Below are 22,050 nucleotides of genomic sequence, written 5' to 3'. Positions count from 1 at the left end.
TTTGTACCCACCCCGGCTATTTTCTTTCCGAACATATGGCGCTCAAACGTCACCCCGGTCCGATAAGTTGACCGAACAGATTTCTCGCACTCAGCTTCCCAAGCGAGGAGCACGAGGGAGAAAAGGGATATCAAAATTTTTTACGACCATGTCGAGTCATATAATATGTTACTAAAGAAACAATCTAACTGAACTTTTTGTTACGATTGCACGTTTCTGATTTCTCTTAAAGTTCCACACGAGAGTTTGCTATCGTAAATTTTGTAATAAATTGGCAGTGAGTTTTTTTTACGACAGTTACACTTTCCGATTTTGAGTGTATTGAAAAGTATGCCTTTGCCTTTATTTAGGATCTTCAGCGATTTTTATCCAGCTTCAATTCTAGAAACATTTTGCAATCTTGCATTGCCGTTGCCGCGCCGTTAGTTTTGTCGAGCCACGTTCCGCGAAAGCTTATACATCTCAACACGTCGCACGGTTAATTCCGCAGGAAACTTCGTAACTACCTGGCGCGGGCTGGAAAGTCTAGTTATTGAAGGTGCACGTGCGAACCGTTTAGTCCGTGCACATGCACGTGACGCCGGTCTCTCGGAAGGGGCCGACCAGCTGTTGCAGCTCGAACCGATCGGAATCTTCTCGGTTATTGTATCAAACGCATAAATCTCGTCTTTATTGCTGTTATATGCTAAGCAGGACGAATCCTCGGACAGGTTACGACGACGGATCTGGGAAACCGCGCAAGAATAACGTGTCTTCGTATAGATGAATGCGCATAGGATATCCCGGGTTTGCTGATTCTCTAACTTTCGTTGGCGAGCAGTCGAGTATAAAGTTGATTTTTTTCCTTGACAAAAGATGATCAAGGCATCGATAGTTTTTGGGATTAGAAGTGGTTGAAAATCTAAGATCTTATATTGCGCCCCTTTTCACTGAAAAAGTAAGTTGAAATGTTAGTAAAGTAAATGACAAGTTACCCGAATTCAAATATCAATTTTTCGCTGAAGAGAAGATTAATTTCAAATGGACATATCGTATTTTTATAATTGGTTTTAACAGCGTTTTAGCATTTATCTATGCACCCTCGCCCTTGCGTTTCGATGATGACCGAGATAGTCATCGGTGTGAACTTATTTAATTTGGAAACTGGTTAGCCTCTCGCGAGCTGTTTGCGGAACGATCGTTACCGCTGATTTATAAGCTCATTCGTTTTCGCGATGGGCCCTTCCTTCGCGTTAGCGCGCCGTTAGACGCGTGTGCGTGCATATACGCGTGTCTGCATAGGCGCGTGTATGTATATTTAGGCACAGTTCGCATGGCACAAATGCCACGAACGCGCTCGCCACCCCGCTCGCACCCTCGATCCCCCTGAACGGGCTCCCAGGGCTAATTTCGTATCGCGACGCTCGATCCTCGGAACGAAAGAGGCGGGGGATCGTTAAAAGTGCTCCGGAAACGGGGATTTCTTTTTCTCGCTTATTAATGAGTGCGAGTAAACCCGTTCTGGCGCGGCGAGGCATCCGAAACGTTTTGTCACCGTCGATCGTTAGCTCGACTCAATTTGCGCCCCGTCGGGGTCTCATACGACGTAAGCTCGTTTCGTGCCCGTCTCTATCCCCGACATTTATCTCTCGAGACAAGAAAAATTATTTACGCTCCTCGCCGTGCGAATTGCGTTTTTTTCCAATTTCTGAAAAATTTAGCTGTTACTTTTAAAAGGCGCACACATTACCCATGGCGCGTCTTCATTATTTCTACTTAAATAATTTGAAAACATAGGCTATTTAAACTTTAGCTAATATTGATTTTTACACACCCACTTTCCCTATGAATATCACAAGTAACATAAAAGCGCAATGCGTTTGACTTATTTAAGAAATGCACATATGTCAGATCGCTCGGATATCTCGTCTGTACTGTCAAACGACGCTTTACTAACGGAATAACTATTTCATATGCAGAGAGAGATTAATTGTTATAAATGCAAATAGTTTGACTTCGATTCCCAGGACCGATAGAAAAACATCTACGCCAGGAAATTGATTTACGGCGTATTAAACCGCGGTGTTTCGGGTAATCCATTTATCTCGCACAACACTTGTCGTGCCGCGTGATTTATCGCTCTTGCGAAACGTTGTTCGTCGGTGACTATATCAGGACAGTGTAGTTCATTCATACGAAATATTGCGTCGCACCTCGGGAATTGGAGTGTTACAACTAAAAAGGTGGGATTATTAGTTTAATGTGATTAACGGCACTCACGACGGAGTAATACGTCAATTTTTCTTTCACGCTGAAAAGGGAAATGCATAAATATCTTCTTCTCGAAGCGTCGCTTGCTGAATACAAAGCAGCGATAATTAGCTCTTCCGTTGATGAAACCCCTCTCGATCGAACGTGGAGTGGGATCGCTTCATCGGTATCCTTTTAATTCTCCTCACGTCGGTCTCGTGCTCTTCCCATAATATCTTTCTTCTTCTTTTACCTTCTAAAGTTTCTCGGACGATATTATAGTAAATTTGAAACGCCGAGCATCCGAGATGGAAGCGCTGAAAGCCTGGCGGCATATTCCTCGCGATCGAATTGTAGCTTGCTAGTATTGACGCCATTCGAGAAGATTGCATTTTCCTTACATACGGAAATGTTAAAAAGAGCGGCGCGTCTCGGCTGAAGATCTATCCATATTTACTAAATAAATACGAGTATATGTGTAATTTTTATTATTTTAATCATTTATAACTGCAATAGGATTTTCCAATTAAAACTATTTTAAATAATCAAGATAACATTGCATTTGGTAACGTTATATAAATGAGAAATTTATTTTTAATCAATTTTGTTTAAATTTTATTAAAAACCAAATCAACGTGTATTTTGTAGCAATAGATTTATAGCGCGGTATTATTTGGACTAAAAATTCTCGTTGTAGACAGCTGAAATAAAAATTACGTTTTAACCGGTGATATAAATACACTAAAATAATCCAATTTTTTAATATAAGTTTTATTTAAAACATTTTTTCGTGAAATTAGACCCGTTCTACGGACACCTTGATATCTGTACAGTTTGAATCGAAAATGCTGTTCGACAAATTTTATTTCGGATTTAACTTGATAGTTCTTTTTTTTAATTTACGTTTTGTTTTTGTTTCGTCTGCTTATCTTATTTATCTTATTTTCGCTTCGCTACGGTATGGGTAATAATGGGTATAATTTTATTTCTGCTAATATTTAACATGCGACTCCTAAAAGTCCCTTTAGCGACCTTAACTGTCACGCTACGGTCGAAATGCGCGATGTATCTGGCTTTTTGTTCCGTTAAGCAGCGCCATCAATATGCCACTACCGTTTATTTGGGATCGCCCGAAAGAAGAAAGAATATTCGTAAAAAAAACACCATGCTGAACTCGCGTACTACGGAATATTACCGGGACATACAACACGAGCAAATATTTCCTGCTTATTAAGCCGGAATATTGAATTTCCTGTCCGGAGGGGCTGACAATTCTCCAGTTATTTCGTTTACACGGTAAAAAGACGAAATCGCGACACGCGTGACTTGATTCCGCTCAAATTTTATTAAAAATTTTTTAAACTTATACGGCCACAAATATTCATTATCTTCACACCAATGTTCATTATCCTTACCGCGGAGATTATTAACTGCGCATTTTCCCTGCCAGATTAACTGCGAGCTCTAAATGTAATGTACTGTAAGTGCCAGGAACATTTTCCAGGAGTATCTTCATTTTTCCCTTTCTTCTAATATGCAAGATAACTTTAATATATTTTTATCGTTAAATTATTATATTCTTTCTCTATTTTATCGTAAAATTTTATCATAAGGTACAAAGGAAAAGTAAAAATAAAGGAAAGAACCAAATAATTATTTTTAGTAACATATTTTCAGTTGCATTTTGCGATTTTTGCTTTAAATTATTTTTAATATTTATATTCCACATATTAAAATTCGCATAATTTGAAAATTTTTATTATTCGATGAAGCTTGTGTTACATGTGTAATTTTACATTTAGCTTTATATCAATTTGTGAAACCCAGTTGAAAAAGTTTTAATTTAAATTTTTGTATGCTCACATAAATAATCCGTTATTTTTAAATTCAGAAAGTTTGGCAATAAGAACTGATTACCACGGAAACATAATCGTAAAATTGCGCAAAACGTAATGGAACTTACGTGAAATTTCCGCCGGGGCAAAGGGTCCGCATTGTACAAGTTAAAGGCTCGCGAAACTTTCGTGAAAGTTCATAACGCAAAGCGACGGGGAAGCAGCGAGGACAAAGACAGATTCACGGATTCTTGCCGGAGCAGCTTTCGCGAATTTGAAGAAATTTCTTTCGGGCGAAACTCAAGCCGATCGCGTCCTTGACGTCTTCTTCTCCACAAAGTTTTCAGGAACAACAGACATTTGGTCATATCGCCGCCGAATTCTTTTATTGAAAATCATTTCATACGGATTTCACGCACGCACTTTTCTCGACGAAATTATCAAATTCACTCCACGACCGGAGTTAATATAACAAGACTTTCGTACCGCATATGTTCACTCTTCGGAATCGTGAATTGTTCAACAGGTTATTTTTTTTACAAAACTCTTAGTTGGCGCCATTATGTCCCCTGTCAATGACCTGTCAATGATCGTACACTGGCGGAATTCACAGTAGATTGACGAAGTGCATAATTAAAGCTGATTATCTTAACGAACGTTGTAACAGCGGATAATCACGTCCCACATTTTATATTTATGAATACTGACTGGCGATCGGTCCTTAATTAGGATCCGCGATAACTGGGACGCAAATAAAGATATGCTTTTATAGACAGTCGTCAAAATTATTGACGTGTCTTCTTAAAAGTTAAAATTAAACTTTCTGGCGATCCCCTTCACTACGCGAAAAAATTGATATTTATCTCGACAAAGTCGATTGGTAAACTGGTCGAAACTGAAAAAGAAATCTTTTTGAGACCGAAAGAAACCTTCAAATCTAGTTTCTTGTTCATAACAATGCTTTTCCTATGTCGCAATGGCTTCGTAAAAATTGCAAGGCTTTCGAAATTGTTCCTATATTAATTGCTATATTTTTAGAGCGAGTTTCATTCATTACTATGCACTTAAATTATTACTCGTGACAGTACTTTCGTAGGCACACTTGCATGTACCGGGACATAATGCAGTATTTTGTAATCTGCAAATTGGACGCGAGCAACGGCAGTTCTTCCGCATAATTAATTGAGTAGCATGCGTCAGTAGAAATTATGCCGCTGCATATTATTACGCTTATCATCTCGCATGAGAAACGCGAGATGTTTCCATCGCCGGGCAGAGTGAAAATTCTTGATGACATTTGCAAATGAAATCAGGCCATTAAGGTACTGTCTCTTCCATCTTGTTCCGCGCTATTTCCACGAAGACAATGCGATGTTACTTCCGGCCTGTCCGCATTCCGCAGTTATTTTACAGACAGATGACAGCGATATTGCCGCTGCTTCGCGATTAATCTGCATACTCGCCTCGGTAACGATTTGTTCGTTCGAGCAGAGCGCGAGAAATACGAAATAAAACTTTGAAAGTCACGCGTAACCGTTTTAAATTCACTCTTGTTTCGTTCCGCCGAAAAATATTGGGAAAAATTTTGAATTAAAAGACAGAAGTTCTTGAACATGGGATTTTTTTTCATAAAAATATCAAAATGTCAAATGTGTATGTGATGAGTTGTACGATTTACATAAATAAGATATGTAAATGCACAAAATGTATTTAAAGAATTGGCGTGACATATTGATTTGAGGCTAACAAACGAATGTTGATTAAAAATGTAATGGCTAAAGATATTACATACAACTCAACTCTAAAGATATTAGCAGATATTAGAATTTTGTGAAATTGAGCGATGCTGAATTTTTAATTGCACTTTGGATACCTACACGTGTATACGAGTGATGATTGGATTTTCAGTATGTAATATGAAAACAATCTTAGAAGCCACTATTGTAGTTTCCATATTCGCCGCGAGGTTTGTCCCTTTTATGATAAGACGAAACGCACGTACCTTGCGTTGGATGCCAGGAGCACGTCTCTCGCAGTGACGTTTGCAAATGATGTTAGACCGTATTAACGTACCATCTTCCATTTACGTGGCACTTTGCGAGAGAGACCAAGCGAAAGACCGCGTCTTGTTCCCTCCTTGTATGACTTCGCGCAGCCGAGCGAAGCCGAGCCGAGTCGAGTCGTTCCTAAACTAGTTCCAAGTTAATCGGCGACGGCGTTACCATTATGGTGTAGAGTTGCGAGAGCGCGAGAGGACCAGCGACCTCCTGGAAGGATGGTCCAGCGGACAGGCCGCGGGAAAAGGGACGATTTGCATTTTAATTGCACCGGCAACCTTCCTCGCCGCCCTCATCGCTGACACTCGTACGCGCGACCCAACCAGCTCTCCCCAGTTTCTGACAAAGATCTGCCCGAATATTACCGACATTTTTTATTCCAATTGTTACTCGCAACTCTTACTGTGAACGTGATTCGTATTCGAGAACCACGTTCACGGTAATTTAAGAGGTTGATTCCGCGTGCTCGTAAGTGCGCTAAATATATTGCCAGATGTTGCAGCAGCGATTAGTGAAATGTGAAATGTGGGATGAGTGCTCGTAGTGTCGGATAATATTATTCTGGTACATCCGTTGCTAAAATCTTCCTGCTAAGAAACTTTTTCTTTTCCTAACCTAAGAAATTCGTCTGTATGTGTCGACTTTAAATAGATTTATAAATAATACCCCATTTAATAAAAACGCTTGAATAACCAAAGTTCCCGAAGCGTGTGAGAACCATAACTTTTAGAGCAATTTTCTAAGTTAAATAGAAATTTCACACCATACGATTTACGATGAATGTGTCGATTATCCTCTTGCTAAATGCAAGGTGGTACTGAATCGAACGCAAGATATGAATTTTACTTTACGTAATTGTAATTTGACAATGCGGAAAGATAATTGCCTTATTTATACAGAATTTTAATTATGCTTTTCTAGAGTCTCATAAAATCTCAAGAGCATGACGGCCTCTCCCGTTTTTCGTATCTTTCTCTCTTCATTTTCGCGCGTAATTGAACGACGAATAACGGCGCGGAGAAGTTCCCGCGAAGGGATAGTCGCGAACTTTGCCGCTAAGTTTCCCTTGTACCCCTTGGGCCATTAATAAATTTCACGCAACCGGATAATCGATGATTCGCAGGAATATAATGTGAGAATGGCTTCGAGTATTATTACCTAATGGTCATTAGAGATATAGGAAGTAATAATTTACTCGAATACAAAATACATCGATGTTGTATTTTATAACGCGTAAAGTATAAAAGTACAATGCGTTGCTAAAACACACACCTTATATAAGAATTTTTCTAGAATCTCTCTAACATTGATATATCTATAAATCTAAAATATTATAAATACTGATATAAATTAATTATCAAAATATACAAATTACACACAAGTGTATACTAGTCTAATACAGCGTGCAATTACTAATATACATTTATGTGATTATTATTTTAAAAAATTTGTCTGCTGTAAATGCGTAGAATACTTGTTGCCGCATACTGGTAGACTCTCGTTGCAATTCTTTAAAATACATTGAAACGTTAAAACTCAATAAAATACATGACAATGTTAAATGACTAGAAACAATATTTTGTATATAATATTTTGTTTAGTTTCGCAGCACATAAAATAATACTTTTATAAAGTATTATTTTAAATATTATAATAACTAGTAACTAATGCGCTAGTAAAAATGACAATTAACGATAACAGTTTTAGTTATAACAAGACTTTTAAAAATAAAGTTTTGATTTTAAGTTGTATATTCGCGAGATATCTATTTTGTAAAAATAGATTCTTTTATAAAATATAGCAACATAACAGCCTAAAAGGTCTCCTAAAGTGCCTAATGTAAGTGTACCGCCAACTTTCATATCGTTAGTGAAATCTAATCGTAAACAATCGCTACTAGAAGAGCTACATAATCCGAGAATGTATATCATTATTCGCACGCGTGCTTAGGACAAGCTTGCGCTTGCTCAGTAAATTTGCCTTAAGAGCGGATGCAGGCCCGTCTTCCTGGTCTCTTGGCAGAACTAGTTTAGATACAACTGTCACCCCGTTGTGACAGCGTTAGTAACACCATAGTACCGTTGTCTGTGCTTGTTTTACGACCTGCGTTACCGGCTACAATGGCGGTTCCCTTACACTAGCAACGGGAAGTTAAGGCCTTCCTTCCTGAATTCATTCCGCGGCCCATCAGCATTTCCCTTTGGTATTTGCCCTTCGAATTATTCAGTCGACCTAGCCCTCTCTCGGCCCGTAGACCAGAAAGTACCAAGAACATTTTATTGTTGACACAAATCGCAGCTGTCTTAAATAAATAAGGGCCACTGCGTCCGATTCAAGCGATAGCTTCTCGTTTCAATGTTTCGCGAGATGCATACGAGATCAGACTATTGAGAGATATCCAGATGGTATCAGTGATACGAACAATAATGCATCTGGCGCATTAATCTTCTCAATGGAAAAAGATCGCTGATCTGGAAGTATACGATCCAATTTTTTCTTTGGCGTAATTGAGTAATGAATGTTCATTTCTGAGATTGATATGAATAATAACAGCATAGTAATATGTTCTACAGTTCATAACTCAATGTAGTCTTAAATAAGACGCACAGACGAGCTCGGTAGTTTTTTTTTCAGGTATAGAGATTAGTTTAACAAATAAAACGTCGCTCACAAAATAATTGATATCGTTTATACAACAATCAATGCTACTAATTAACTAATGAAGTAAACTATTGATATTTAATACATTAAAATTAGTCAACGCCTCACTTGTTGTATTCATTCTACTTTCTTAGTTACATCCTCGAGTGGGATTGAAAGTTCAGGTTCGATTAAATGCAACCGTTCCCCCAACACGCGCACCATGGCACATTACCACTGCTGGTACTAGTCTTGCGAGCTTTCACGTTGGTGATTTCTCGACTACTGACCGAGTTCGTTCTTTCCCGTTCCAAATTCAGCGCGGTACCGTCCGTGAACTTGTCTTTGGCATCGACACTGCCACTCCTCGAGGTTTTCAATGACGCTTGAGACGATCGTCTTTTAGAATTGATATAAACGGACATCCTTCGATTTTGATCCTTACGCGGCGAATCTTGTCCCGAGGACGACGACCTGCTTTCGTTCTTGTTCTCTTGCGCGTCGGACGTCATCGTGCTCATTCTCCTCGGTTTCTTCCGCGTTATTTTCCCGGGCGAATCGAGCGCGTCCGTCGATATGACGCTGGTCTGCTTCTTCAGTTTTCTCTGTGCCGTCGGCGATAGCGGGTTCGGATCCTTGATCAAAGCTTTATCCTTCTTGGCGATTTTTCTCCGCCCCTGTCCGTTCGGCGAATTCGGCGCGCTGATCGTCTCCTCGTCCTCGTGATGCGAATCGCCGTCAATCGACGTCTGCGTTTGCGCCGGTACTTTCGTGACGTTATCATAATACATTATCCCACACCTCTGGGAACAAAATTGACCAGGTCCTCGCGATGCGTAGGGAATGTTCTGGTACAAATTCTGATTCTGCAAATATCGATTCGCGTTCAATCTTCTCAAACTCGTCAGATCGTAAGGCGCGGCGGAAGGTACGAGGTTGCAAGGGCTCGGCCTCTCGAAGGAAGTCACTTGAATATCCTGCTTGCCGCTCATTACTTGGTCGCTGGGTATCAGCAATCGACTTTGATCCGGCAAGTGTGCGGCACGAAATCTCTCGTTGAGGTGAACGTCCCGACCGTAACCCGGCATAGGATACGGATAAGCGAGACCGTCGTCGTTCACCTGAATAGAAAGCGGTGTCGAGGCGGGAGGAGGATTTGATTTTACTTGATAGTTGGGACGGATCTTGTCAAAGTTTCTTAGAAAAGGATTCCTAAAGAGACGGTAATCTATCGAGGGTAGGTTGGGTATCTCTGGTGTCTCTGGACTCGATGCTTGCTCGACTCGCGGTATCTTTAACGTCACGTTCAGATGACTCTTGTACGGTTTACTGGAGGAACCGCTCATATTGTCCAGAGTATTGTCGCTTTTCGTAAGCATCTGAGACTCAGCGTGATTTAGTTTTAATTGTTGCGCGACACTCTGAGAATCGCTCGTGAGATCTTGGCAGGATAACGATTTCGTCAATTGACCATCCAGGGCAGTTTTGCTGTCCGCGATCAATAAGTTATCTGTACTCAAAAATGTCCTCGGGTCATTCTTATCTCTCGTAGCGTCTTCGCAAGGTATCGCGCCGTTTATGTAAATGTCCGCTGAACCTTTTAATCCTACGAAAGGATTAGTCCTAGAAATCACCGTGGACGCTGTTTTGCCGCTACTCGAACTAGTTCCGGTTCCGAAGTGGCTTACACTGGCGGTCGGCGATTCTTCTTCCTGTTTATTCAGCTTGAAAGGCTGCGGTGCGAAGAAGTGTCTAGGTTTTTCCGGCACCGTGAACATCGTGGTGGTCTCTTCGGTATTCCCAACTCGCTGCATATTCTGTTCTCTGTTTGCCACAGCTGATCCAAGAGAATCCACGTTCCAGACGTTTCTACCGACCGCTTCTTCGGAACACGGAAACTGCGTTCGTGAAGTAGCTGATGCCTCTTGGAGTTTCGTGGGTTGTTTCGTACTTGCGTTCCTCCTCTTGAAGAAGCCGAAAGTGTTAGACGCCGGCACTGAGCTTCCCAACGAGGAAACTATTAACGGGTGCGAGTTTGGCCTTTCTGCCCCCGGTGTGACGGGGGCAATGCCGCCCGTATAAGTAGGCACTTGGTTTTGAGAAACCACGTCGTTCTGCCAACCGACCGGCGGAACGTGAATTTGAGGTAGGGTCGGATCGGCCATCTCCAGACCTGCGGCGTCCAAGTTGGCCAGCGGGATCAATGGATCAGGCTGTAATCCGGAGTATGGCGAAGCCAATAACGCGGACGTATCCGCGGATAGCATTAAATCCATCGTACTCGGAAACTCGAACGGGCATTCGGTGTAATAACTGGTTCCGCTGAAAGCACTCGTTGGCTCGTACGTGGCGGGATAAAACGGGATGTTCTCGTGAAGTTGCCGGGGACTGAGGACCGGCGGGGGTGGATGCCCAACAGCCTCGTTTTCCTTCTCCGGTGTCGTCTCCTTCTTGTCCTTATCTCTCCTGGGCTCCTCTTCCTCGTCAACTACCGACAGATCGTCGAACTCCACGTGAAGTCGGTGCATATTGCTGCTCATCTTTTCGGAAGAGATCTTCTGATTCTCCGCATTCTCTAGCTGTTCTTCTTGGTTCAAGTCCTTGACCGTCTTCTCATTATCTTCGTACTCCTCTTCGTCTTCCTCGCAGGAGAAGTCCGACTGCAGGCCGTCATCCTCCTCGGAGCGATCCTGCAATTTGCGATGTGTTCCAACATATTGTTCTCGTTAATTATATCGATCACAACTATGTTACGTTTTCATTAGCTAACAATTTTAGGAAAGGAGTAGGAACAAAGAGAGAGAATTGTCGAGACGAGAATTGTCTTGCTAATTTTCTCTGTTTCTTAATGTACTTTTATTATGTTTTATTACGAATTATTTATAGCGTCACGCAATTAAAAATCAAAGTGCCAACCTCGTACTCTTCGCTTTCGCGGTTCTTCTGTTTCTTCAAAATATCCTCAAGTTTGTCGTACTCGTCCCTGAGACTCCATATTTCTCTACGCAGCTGCTCGTTCTCTCTGCGCAATTTCTTAATATCGTTTTGGCCTGAAATCACAACAGACTAAAATGTTCGGATGTAATAAGATCGTCGAGTGAGACATTCTTATAGCAAAGAGATAAGCCGACATCCCGGCAGATTTGATTCGCAATTTTTCTCGCGGAAATCACTTAATCACCATGCGGGGACCAGCAACGTACAACTGCTCACAATAGCGTTGCGTCTATCGAAACGATCGATCATTGGTCAACGCGGCAACAATCTCCGCCTGAGACGCCAGCCTCCTCTCTAACCCTGTGTGCCCTTTCGTGCGTCAAGAAGCCGGTGATAAATCACTAGAACCGGGCCTTCCAATTACTTAACTTCGCAGAAAGAGAAAGAGAGAAAGAGCGAAACGAATAAACTTCGCCGTCCACGCGTATAACGCGTTAAATCTTTTCTGGGGAAAATCTATCGCGATACAAACTCTGAGTATTCTTCCAGTAATAGAAATACCGAAAGCGTTTCGTGTATAGCATAGATACGAAAGATAAGATAGAAGATAGCCGTTATATATGGCTTTTGAGGCGTTAGTGATCTTCGACCCATCTAGAATTAAGGATCTTATCGGTCATCAATGTCTTGGTCACAAGATTTAAAGTTATTTAAAAATAGTCGAAACATTTTACGTATATTTTATATCAAAATTTCATTTTATGTTACATTTTCTACATATGTACTTTTATTCTCGATCTTATATATTCCAGGAACATGACTAGAAGTTTTATAAACTTTTAGATTGTTCAGAATATCTTCCTGATATGACAAATTTTTAGTTCATTTCATATTCGTTCTCTTCTGTATATTATACGAGTATCTAGATTCAGTCAGATCGGATGATGTATGCGGATGCAAGCTGCATTGTTGGAAATGAAGTCGATCGGTTCTTTATAAGCGTTAGTGATCTTCGACCCACCTAGATGCGAGTTAAGTTAAGTATCTCATCAGTCATCGGTGCCTCCTACTTCGATGATTAATGGGTTTGTGCTTGGAGCGTGTTTTCCCAGCGCTTGAACTACGACCCGATCGCGGAAGTTTTCAGATAATTCAGCGATCTATACCGTTACTGGGCTTTTTATTACCTGTGTTGTATACGCATAAAACTTTTTCTTTTCAAGCTCGGCTAGTGTTTTAAACATCAGTTGCTGGGAAAAGAACAGTGAACCAAAAGAAAGAATAAAATCGAAGGTTTATCTCTTGTATGAAAGAATCTAATATGAGATGAAATATCAGTAATATATTTTTTCCACTCGCGAGACGCGGCACGTTTTTTTATGTGTATACTTTCATAATTTTCTGATTCTATAATTTATTTATAGCGAACAATTATATGCGAGTATATTTTCTGAATTATCATACGCACAAAATTATTGACCACTGTACAGATGAAAGGCAGACCGATCTGCAATAATGTAGACTATTTTTCTAATTAGCTCTTTACATGACGCGAGATATTATTTACGGCTTATCGGTTTTTCCACGGTTATACACTCATAAAAGTTTTGTAAAAGCACTCGTGATAACAGTTCTTTTAAGCCTAGGTAGTAAATGCGCATGTGCGAGCAACAAGGAAAGCCATGTGGTAAATCAGGATTTAAACCTGGCTTACCGGCCTGAAATTTAAATAAATTAAATCCTTCTGGAGGTTCATAAATTCGGATTTTCCCTGTGGACACCGACGGCTATTTGGATGCTATTAAAACTTGGACCATTTATCTTCTGCATGAGCTCTGTTTGAAAACGATATTTGTTCAAATATACTACAACCGACCATTGACCTTTTTATTTGTGTTGATGATGGGGAATATAAAAACCATCCGATACAATTCAAACGCTTTAATTTTGCGATTTCGTTTGCGTGCGTCTGAAATGTTTGTTTTATATTAATTTTTTGGGCCGGACAGAGACGCGTTTACTTCCAACATGAAACATCTCGCGGTAAATCACAAACCGTTTTTCAAAATTTGTGGTAATATTTTTTTGGCGTAAGTAAAGTCCCACATGAAATTTATAAGCACTTGGCTCATTAATCCATTTTGAAAATGTGAACTTGAGGAAAAGTCGATCACGAACCTGCCAAAAATTTGCTTTCAACACAAGTTTACGTTAGGACTGGAATATCCTGATACACACATAGGTCGAAAAACTAAAATTACACTTGGTCGTGTGTCCGAAACGGATTCGCCAACACGCGTGACATTTACGAGCGACGTATAAAAAGACCAGATATCACGTGGCTTATAGATCTTACAAAATAACGTAACGATTTTTTATTCGGGCGTAGGTAGGCTCGCTGGCGCGAATACGCGGATATTTTTAGCCGCGTGCAGAATACCCTTCAATCAAGCATCAAGCTGAATATTTGCGAGCAGCGACGTAATATGGCTCACTGAAAATGCTCTCGGCGACCGGTGTCCATTTTATTTTCGACAGCGTGATGATCGTGACAGTTCGAGTTTCGTATGGGGTTATCAATACACACACCCAGGAGCATGAATTTTTACCCGAATTTACGCGAATATTGGTTGTGATATTCTACACTATTCTACCTTGTGTGAGATTCAGGTGACATGTACGAAAGCGACATAAGCTAAAATTTAAAAGAAGCTTATGCGCATTATATGTCGACTTTAATATCTTTTGTAAATTGAATTTATTCCTATATAAGGTAAATTATCTTAAATTTATATCAAATTGTTTCAATAGCGCTACATTTAGCTACACAGTAACTGTGCTTAGTTTGATGCTTGAGTGATTTAATATGAGAATTATATTTAATATTAATATTCGATAGGAATCAGACAATCACCTTTAGAATTGGCTGTAAAGCAACCGATTTAAAATGTGACTTTTTATTCTTAACTCGTGTCTCATTCGCTATTATTCTATTACGGACATTAGATGAGAATATCTTCCTAGGCGCGCACTTAATCATCTTTTTACGTCATATCGCTCGTCAAGGTACGCTTCATTCTTTGCTCGTGAGAAGAGATAGAGAGTGAAAGAGAAAGAGAGAGAGAGAGAGAGAAAAAGTTTTAATTATTCCTGCTCAAACACGTACCGGGAAAGTTTAATCACTCGGTACTGTCGGCATCGTGTTCGTCCTTATTTCCATCGCGTGGAATCCTCCGCGCCTTTAAAAGTAGCGTCGGTCCGGTATTTCTCACGAAGGACCGACATTAATTAATCCTGACAGTTAAAAAGACCGAAGTGTCCTCTTCGCATTCGGGTCGCATCGCCTTTCGGTAGGCGAAGTACACAAATGTACCTGTACGTGTACCAAACTCGTGGATCTACATATTTTTGGAAAAAAAAATGAAAGAAAAGGAAGGAAAAATTGCACAGTGAACGGGGGGGCAGGGGAGTGAGCGTACAAGCCTTCGCGCTTTTCGTCGGCTCCGTCGGTCTCCTTTCGTTTGCTGTGGGCGTTTTCGCCGCGAAGGTGATCAAAGCAGCTGCGAAATACATATTTGGTTTTGCCAACTCGCCGTTCCTATCAGCAGGCCGGAATTTCTTCTGGCTCTTTGAAAAGTGGAAATTGCGTCCCCGGTCGACGAGCGCAAACGAACTCGGAGAAAATATTCCCGGGGCTCGCTTTTCACTCTTGATGCCGCCTCCCTGCAACTGTGTCACTTTGAAGCGAGACGATCTTCGCGAATACGAGAAATCGTCATAGACGTTCGATTGATCTTTCAGAAAATTCCGCGCGTTTGTTTACACGTCGCGATTCGTACGATCGACTCTGCTAACGAGCGATTGAAATGAAGCGTATCGCTCGATTCTTCTGAATTTAATGCAGCGTCGCGATGAAATATGTAGACGACATGTCAAAGGGGAAAAAAATAAAACATTGTATCAATATACGCGGTGAAATCTCAATGCAATCACTACGTTACGTTCCGAAGAAGTAACAAAATCGTTTTCCAGTCGAATGTAAGCACTTCTAGCCGTATCTTTGCCTAATTTAACGACACGAATCAGCGTCGGGTTATTTGGCATGGCGGAATAATTGTCGCGTTTACATTTCTCATGAAACACGTATGTCTCGGTGATTCACAGTCAACGATAAACGTAGTCGTAGTCGAGTGTTAATTCATGCCGCTGGCAATAAACCAGAATGGCCGTTAAAGCGTTCTTCAAGTCGGAGGGAATGCCATACAGTCAAAGAGTAAAGCGCATAATTCTGCAATTCTTGCGGCAATTATCTATACGAAACTCTTTAAATCGTCCCAACGTACAGTTACTTCTCACAGAGGAGTTGTACATTTTCTTAACTGAGAACTTGTGTTTTGCAAACTTATATGCGATGTGCAAACCATCGTTCATCATATTACAGTAATCCACAGAGAACAGCTGGCTCTTTGGAAAGAAATGAAATAGTAGAAAAAAAAGTGAACGCAATTATGCTCTATCAAGGTTTTAATTCGTTTTTTTTCTCGTGATCGATATGAGAACTGTTATCGGTTTTGTAATTTTGGAGTTTGAAATTTTACCGCGATATAATCTTCCGCGACTCAGTGTCATTTCACGATGGGGATCGCTGGAAACGTCACTCTGCGGAGACTGCGTCTAGACCAGGTAATCTAGATCGACGGCTCGGCGCGTTAACTAACACTTCATTTAAGGCTCCAGCAAACTACGTAGCTACGAAGCACGGTCCTTCTGGATATAATCGAACGTGACACGGCCGTCCATCCGTCGGGCTGCCAGAGCGCGCCCGAATTAGATCGCGCCAATATCCCATGTAAATTATCGCTAACAGACCGCCGTCGTAATACCAAGAGCCGAAGTAACTTCTCGCGTCCCGGCGGCTATATGAAAAGTTAAGCTTACCGGAAGTTCCTTCTTTTTACGAGACAGAAATCAGTATCTAGCATTATCCTCCATTTTTAACGAGAACTAGTTTTTAACGGCCGACAAATAAAATTATCCCGTGGACTGAATGTGAATTCGATGACATTCTGATATATTGTTATAATTCATGAATGAGATAAAATATGTATGCAAACTTTTATAATGTTCTGATCTTTTAAATTAGCTGAGAAAACACACGGAGTTCAATTTATTTCGCTCGCCTCTTCTAGGCTCAATTTGCTGAGGCTATTTAATTCTTAACATTGAACACTTGTGTCATTGTCCTTTGCTATTTCAAAAATTATCATCTCTTGTAATTTATTTATGGATATTCTAATACTTGTAGACAATCTTTGGGATATTTTGCGTAAATGTACGCATTTCTTTATATAATGTAGTACCTTAAAAATACGATTAGGTACCGTGAAAAAAAACTCGACTCGAAGTATATTTGTTTTCAAACGATTCCAATTAACTTGTTGTCGTCCTACATCTTGCACCATTAAATTCGGTGAAACCGGTCGAGATCGGGTCGATCGATCTTTCTTTTTGAAAAGAATACATTAATATTCGTTGATCGCGATGGTAGAACCGCCTCATAAATATTTGACCCTTTCGTCCCGGTATCTTTTTTCTCTCTTCCCTCGAGATTCAATCCGGCGCCTCACGAGAGGTGTTAAGAACCGATCTAATGAAGGCGCGCATCGGAACATGCGGGCTTTCGTTTTCGAGAATTGCCGTCTGAGATCGTATATATGCAAAGTTTGTAGCATAATGACGTCTTTAGGCTCATTTATTCTTGACGATGACTGATTTCCTTGTCAATCAGAAGTAATAACACGTGTGAATACCATTTTCATAATTTATTATCATCGTAAAAATGATTATTAAAATTAATTTTTTATAAGAGGATACATTTTTACTACATCGTACACCGTTTTTCTTTAGCAAAAATGATATTTTCTCAATCAAGATTTTTTGTAGATAACGATAAGTGTTCTATATATTTAGGGAAGGCTGAAAAAAATCTTTTTAGAAAAAATATCGAGGTCTATTTGTTACGAACTCCTTTGTTGAAAAGGGTGAGGTTTTTTCACGTGTCGTGTTTACCACTTTTGATCAAGCAGCTCGGCGCCGTTAGACTCCGGACGTCGCGACTTTATAACTAAATGCAGCGTTGTGTATGCAAGAGTATCGCCACGGGGCAGCCGTACCATTGACAGAATGACGAACGTCCCAGGTAGTCACCGGTTACACCGAGGGCTCGTAAATCAGGAGATATTTTCCATTTCGATGTCCAGGGAGGCATTTTTTTTTGTTTTTTTCCCTTCTTTCCCTTTTTTGTACAAACATAATGCCACTACCATGGCAAGGCGCGCGGAAACCGCATGCTAAAAATGACGTTACAACGTTGCGAAAGCGTTCTGCGAAACGAGGTCCGCGCGTCAACCCTGCGTTGGCGGAATGGTATTTTTTTTCCCTCGCTGCGTATGTCACGGCTTATCGGCGAACTACCCTCCTGGGGTTAATCGAACCCAGGCAGGTCGAGATAGCGCGTTTGTGAACTCGACGGGTGAAAGCCGCTTCGGACAAGGATAATTTGTGCCGCGATAAAGCTCCATTAACTAAGAGCAAATTTTTTAAGTGTAAAATCAGGATGTCAGTCGTGTTTCATAAACGATAATTGGATGCACCTTTTTATTTGAAGTAAATTAAAGAATAGACGTGAATATCAAGTTAGTTTGTTGATAATTTGGGTACCAATGTATGAACGCGAATTTAATCTTAATAGAATAAATATTAAAAAGCATAAAGCAAGTAATAAAAGCTGCGGTCCAAAAGCGAGGCTGTTAAAAGCCAAAGAAAGCCATTGATTAGCTAACCGATTATCTCGTCATCAGCAAGATTGATATTACTTTGCATTAATTGGATGCCAGATAGAAAAATCTTTCCATAGAATCTCCCCAAGAAGTTGTTTGTGAATTCCAATTACTTTCTAGCCGCCGGGTAAACGATTTATGGCGCTTTCTTCTTTTGTGGAGACTCCGAAGATCTTGTATTGACTGAGCACGTTGGACAACACTGACATATTTTACGCATGTCTAAAACAAAATGTCTAAAACACGCGCGAATGTACCATCGATTGATTGACACGGATATATACCGTGGGTACAACGAACACCGTTGAAATAAGCGGTCGTTGTTTATGGTTTCGTCCAGTCGACGGACACCTACGAGGTGTTCCCGCGTATACGCGTTTTATAGCCACTAGAATTCTGACAGAGCTGAATTATCGCCGAGGCGTGTCGCGTGTGCATGTACACACATATGTATGCACGCGTGCCCACGTAGAGATATAGACGTATCCCACGGGTGTATTCCTAGACACGTAGAGTTCCATAGAATATCCGATGACATCGTTACTAGACAGCAACGGCTCGCATTCCGGCCAGTTCTATACGATCGTGTCAAAATATCCACTTGCTTGCCTGTAAATAATTACTATCGGCGGTATTTTTAACGTTCGTCCGTTGCCCTCGTTCATAATAGATTCGTCCAGATTTCACTGGGAACACGGCGTAATGAATATGTTTATAAAGTGTCACGTGCAGCATCCATTCGCGAACGCCTCGTCGTCGTTCGATCTCGTTCGATGTATTTTTTTAATCGCAAAATTCAATAATTTGCGAAAGATAATCAATGCTTTTATTCTTATTACAGTTGCCAGCGTCATTACACATTTTAATTGCTCGTTTATAATTTTCTTTGTATGAGAAAACGTAAAATTGAAACGCGGATAAAATTAATTATAACACAATGTTCAATTTGTTGAATTTGTAAGATATTTTTTGATTCAATATATATTTTGCTTTAATGTTCAATCGTATACGATTGTTTCCAACTAGGAAGAGTGAACGTTCGAGAAACTATTAGCCAGGTACAAAACATGGTAACAGTATACGAATACCTCGGGGTTAAATAATTCCGACCTGGGTAGTTCGGTAAAATTTGCGGTTTGCTTTGCGGCAACAATGGAGCCACAAAATCTGAAATTTATACGAGCGGGTTTAGAAGTTTCACTTTAGTGGGTACTTCCGGAACTGTAGGCCGGGGGGGAGTAGGTGGGATCGATCTCATGTTTTCATCTCTCGCGCGAAAGTTTCGGTGCAGGTGTTTGCATCCGCCGATGCATACGATCGTGCACTTTGCGCGCGCCTCCTCGATCGAGCATTTCGAAAAGTATGGAAACTCGAGCACCTCGCTTTGCGAGCGTGACGACAACGCTCGTTTTCCTTCGCGACATGGTAGATTTTTATGAAAGCCCCTGGCTGCAAGGTGTCTCGTAACACTTTCCGAGGAGCAGAGACAACGTCTGTATGTTACAGCGAGCTTGCGTTTCCGCCCGCCGCACATTGAAAAAACTCCTTGTCTTTCGCGCCTTCAGTTTCCAGTCTCACAGGTTTTTTTTTCACACCGAGTATACAGACTGCATCAAAAGTCGCGCGTTTTTATTTCTCGCTTTTAACTGAAGATTATGTTACGTTTCCAAAAATTTAATTGAATTACTGTCCACAACATTTCTAATTCATCGATATTTTCTTATCTGGAGAGTTTTTAAATACGTTTTATCATAATTAAGTGGTGAACAAACACAGACTTCTGTATACTACTAGACTGCTACCTTCGAGCTGAAAAGTGAGGCGAGAGTTTTGCCATGTCTCGTTAGGTAAATTAAGTAGTATGTGCGTATCGGTGTGTCACTGACAGAGACCGACGAACACATACTACTTTATTTACCTAACGAGACATGGCGGTACTCGCGCCTGACTTTTTTATTTTCACTTTCAGCTCGAAGGTAGCAGTCTAGTAGTATATAGAAGTCTGTGTGAATAAACGTCAGACCTTTTTCTGGGATGCCGTTTATTTTCTCGGTTTAAAAGGAGCAATATCAATTATCGGAATGCGTTATACGTGCAGCATATATCGGTTATGCAGTAAGTGGACAGTACAGTCTAACGTTTCGCAATAAATCGTGCGTTACTTCGCAACGTTAGCAAAAATAGTACAGCTTTGTTGGCTTAACCTCATCCCGTTGAGGAGATTGTTAGCGATTCATTGCTTTCGTTTACTTATCCTACAATTTACATAATAACCTTCATCAAGCAAATAAAGAAATATTTGTTAATTTACGCGATAAAGTCGTCTCATTATTATTTCGTTAATCGCACGCGTCTTGAGATACAATTTTATATAATATAATAATGTAGATACGCTATTGTTTTCAACAATATTTTTTTAAATAATATAATAATAAATTTCCAAGAATTTAAAGGACTCAGAGCCGTGACAGGATGGTAGTGTCTAAATATTCTATTCTAAATTTATTGCGAAAAAATATCACCTCGGCCAGGGATATTTTTTCGCAATAAATTTAGAATAGAATATTTAGACACTACCATCCTGTCACGGCTCTGAGTCCTATAAATTCTTTGAAATTTATGTTTAACACATACGAGCCATACTAATTTATTTAATATAATAATATAAGTTCTTTTGTCCTGCAACAAATGTACTCACTATCGTCATTCATTTTGCGTATTTTCCGGAGCAGCAGCGGAACTAGGCTAAATAGTGACATCAGTTTTATTTTTGAAGCACTTGCACAATTATCTCTTCATCGCTTCGTCATTATTTCACTAGATTACATAATATTATTACGCACAAATAATACTTTTATATACTATTTTGTCACAGGATCACAAACTTTTCTGTCCCGAATTAATTATTCGCATTCGTGACAATGCAAATCTCGATAATTCCGAACAAAGCACACAGAATTGCACAGCGTGATGTAACAATTCGTAACCAATGATACGCGGAGATTAAGTTTTCACATTTGCTTGTCTATTTTTTAAAGAAATTTTTCGCTGCACCGCTCGCGTTGTCGCGTTGCATTTTCTTCGTGCGAGGCTCCGCGGAACACGGGCGTAATCGGAAAACGGTAGCAGAGTACGCATCCCCGCCGTGAAATCTTGCGTCTCTGCGAGAGAAGCGAGTTTTGAACGTGTCGCGTGCCCGGGATTACTTTCGCGTCGGCGCTTATTGTTAGTCAAGATTGCATTGTCAACTTGGGTTTCTAGGAATCTCGCGGATGCCGCTCCCCGTCGCGGCGTGTTGGAGTTCTAGGCTAATTTTGCTAGTGAAGGAAATATATATATATGTATACATATTGTGTGTAAAGGGGGGAGAGAGAGAGAGAATCTTACACGTGCTCTCACAATGGCTACAAGTTCATCGTGTCATGTAAACGACGCGCGTGCTGTCACTGGCATATATGCAGATGCATATAGTATATCATATGTGCTATATGCATCTGCATCGAATTCTACTCT

At 40.5% G+C, this 22,050-nt stretch overlaps 2 protein-coding genes across 7 annotated transcripts in view; one reads left to right on the top strand and one right to left on the bottom strand.

Moving 5' to 3' along the window:
* The window catches only part of LOC105563897 (tyrosine-protein kinase transmembrane receptor Ror), a 284,316-nt gene that overhangs the window by 48,756 nt on the left and 213,510 nt on the right, over positions 1-22,050 (top strand). The window lies entirely within an intron of this gene.
* Positions 7,299-22,050, bottom strand: part of LOC105563895 — a 41,422-nt gene continuing 26,670 nt past the window's right edge. For 5 of the 6 annotated variants that reach the window (XM_012015875.1, XM_012015874.1, XM_012015873.1 and 2 more), the window contains 2 exons: positions 11,678-11,811; positions 7,299-11,451 (listed from right to left, as the gene is read on the bottom strand). In XM_012015875.1, coding sequence (XP_011871265.1) covers positions 8,953-11,451; positions 11,678-11,811 — 2,633 coding nt within the window. In that variant the 3' untranslated portion in view covers positions 7,299-8,952. Of the gene's footprint in view, positions 11,452-11,677; positions 11,812-21,235; positions 22,042-22,050 lie in introns of those variants that run through there. The other variant, XM_012015878.1, reaches the window with a different exon arrangement.

This window comes from Vollenhovia emeryi, unplaced genomic scaffold, assembly GCF_000949405.1.
Source record: "Vollenhovia emeryi isolate VEMERY1.0 unplaced genomic scaffold, V.emery_V1.0 DF939170.1, whole genome shotgun sequence".
NCBI classification, from domain to species: Eukaryota; Metazoa; Arthropoda; class Insecta; order Hymenoptera; family Formicidae; genus Vollenhovia; species Vollenhovia emeryi.
The sequence above is the reverse complement of the archived record's forward strand: the minus strand, read 5'-3'. Positions and strand labels throughout refer to the sequence as shown.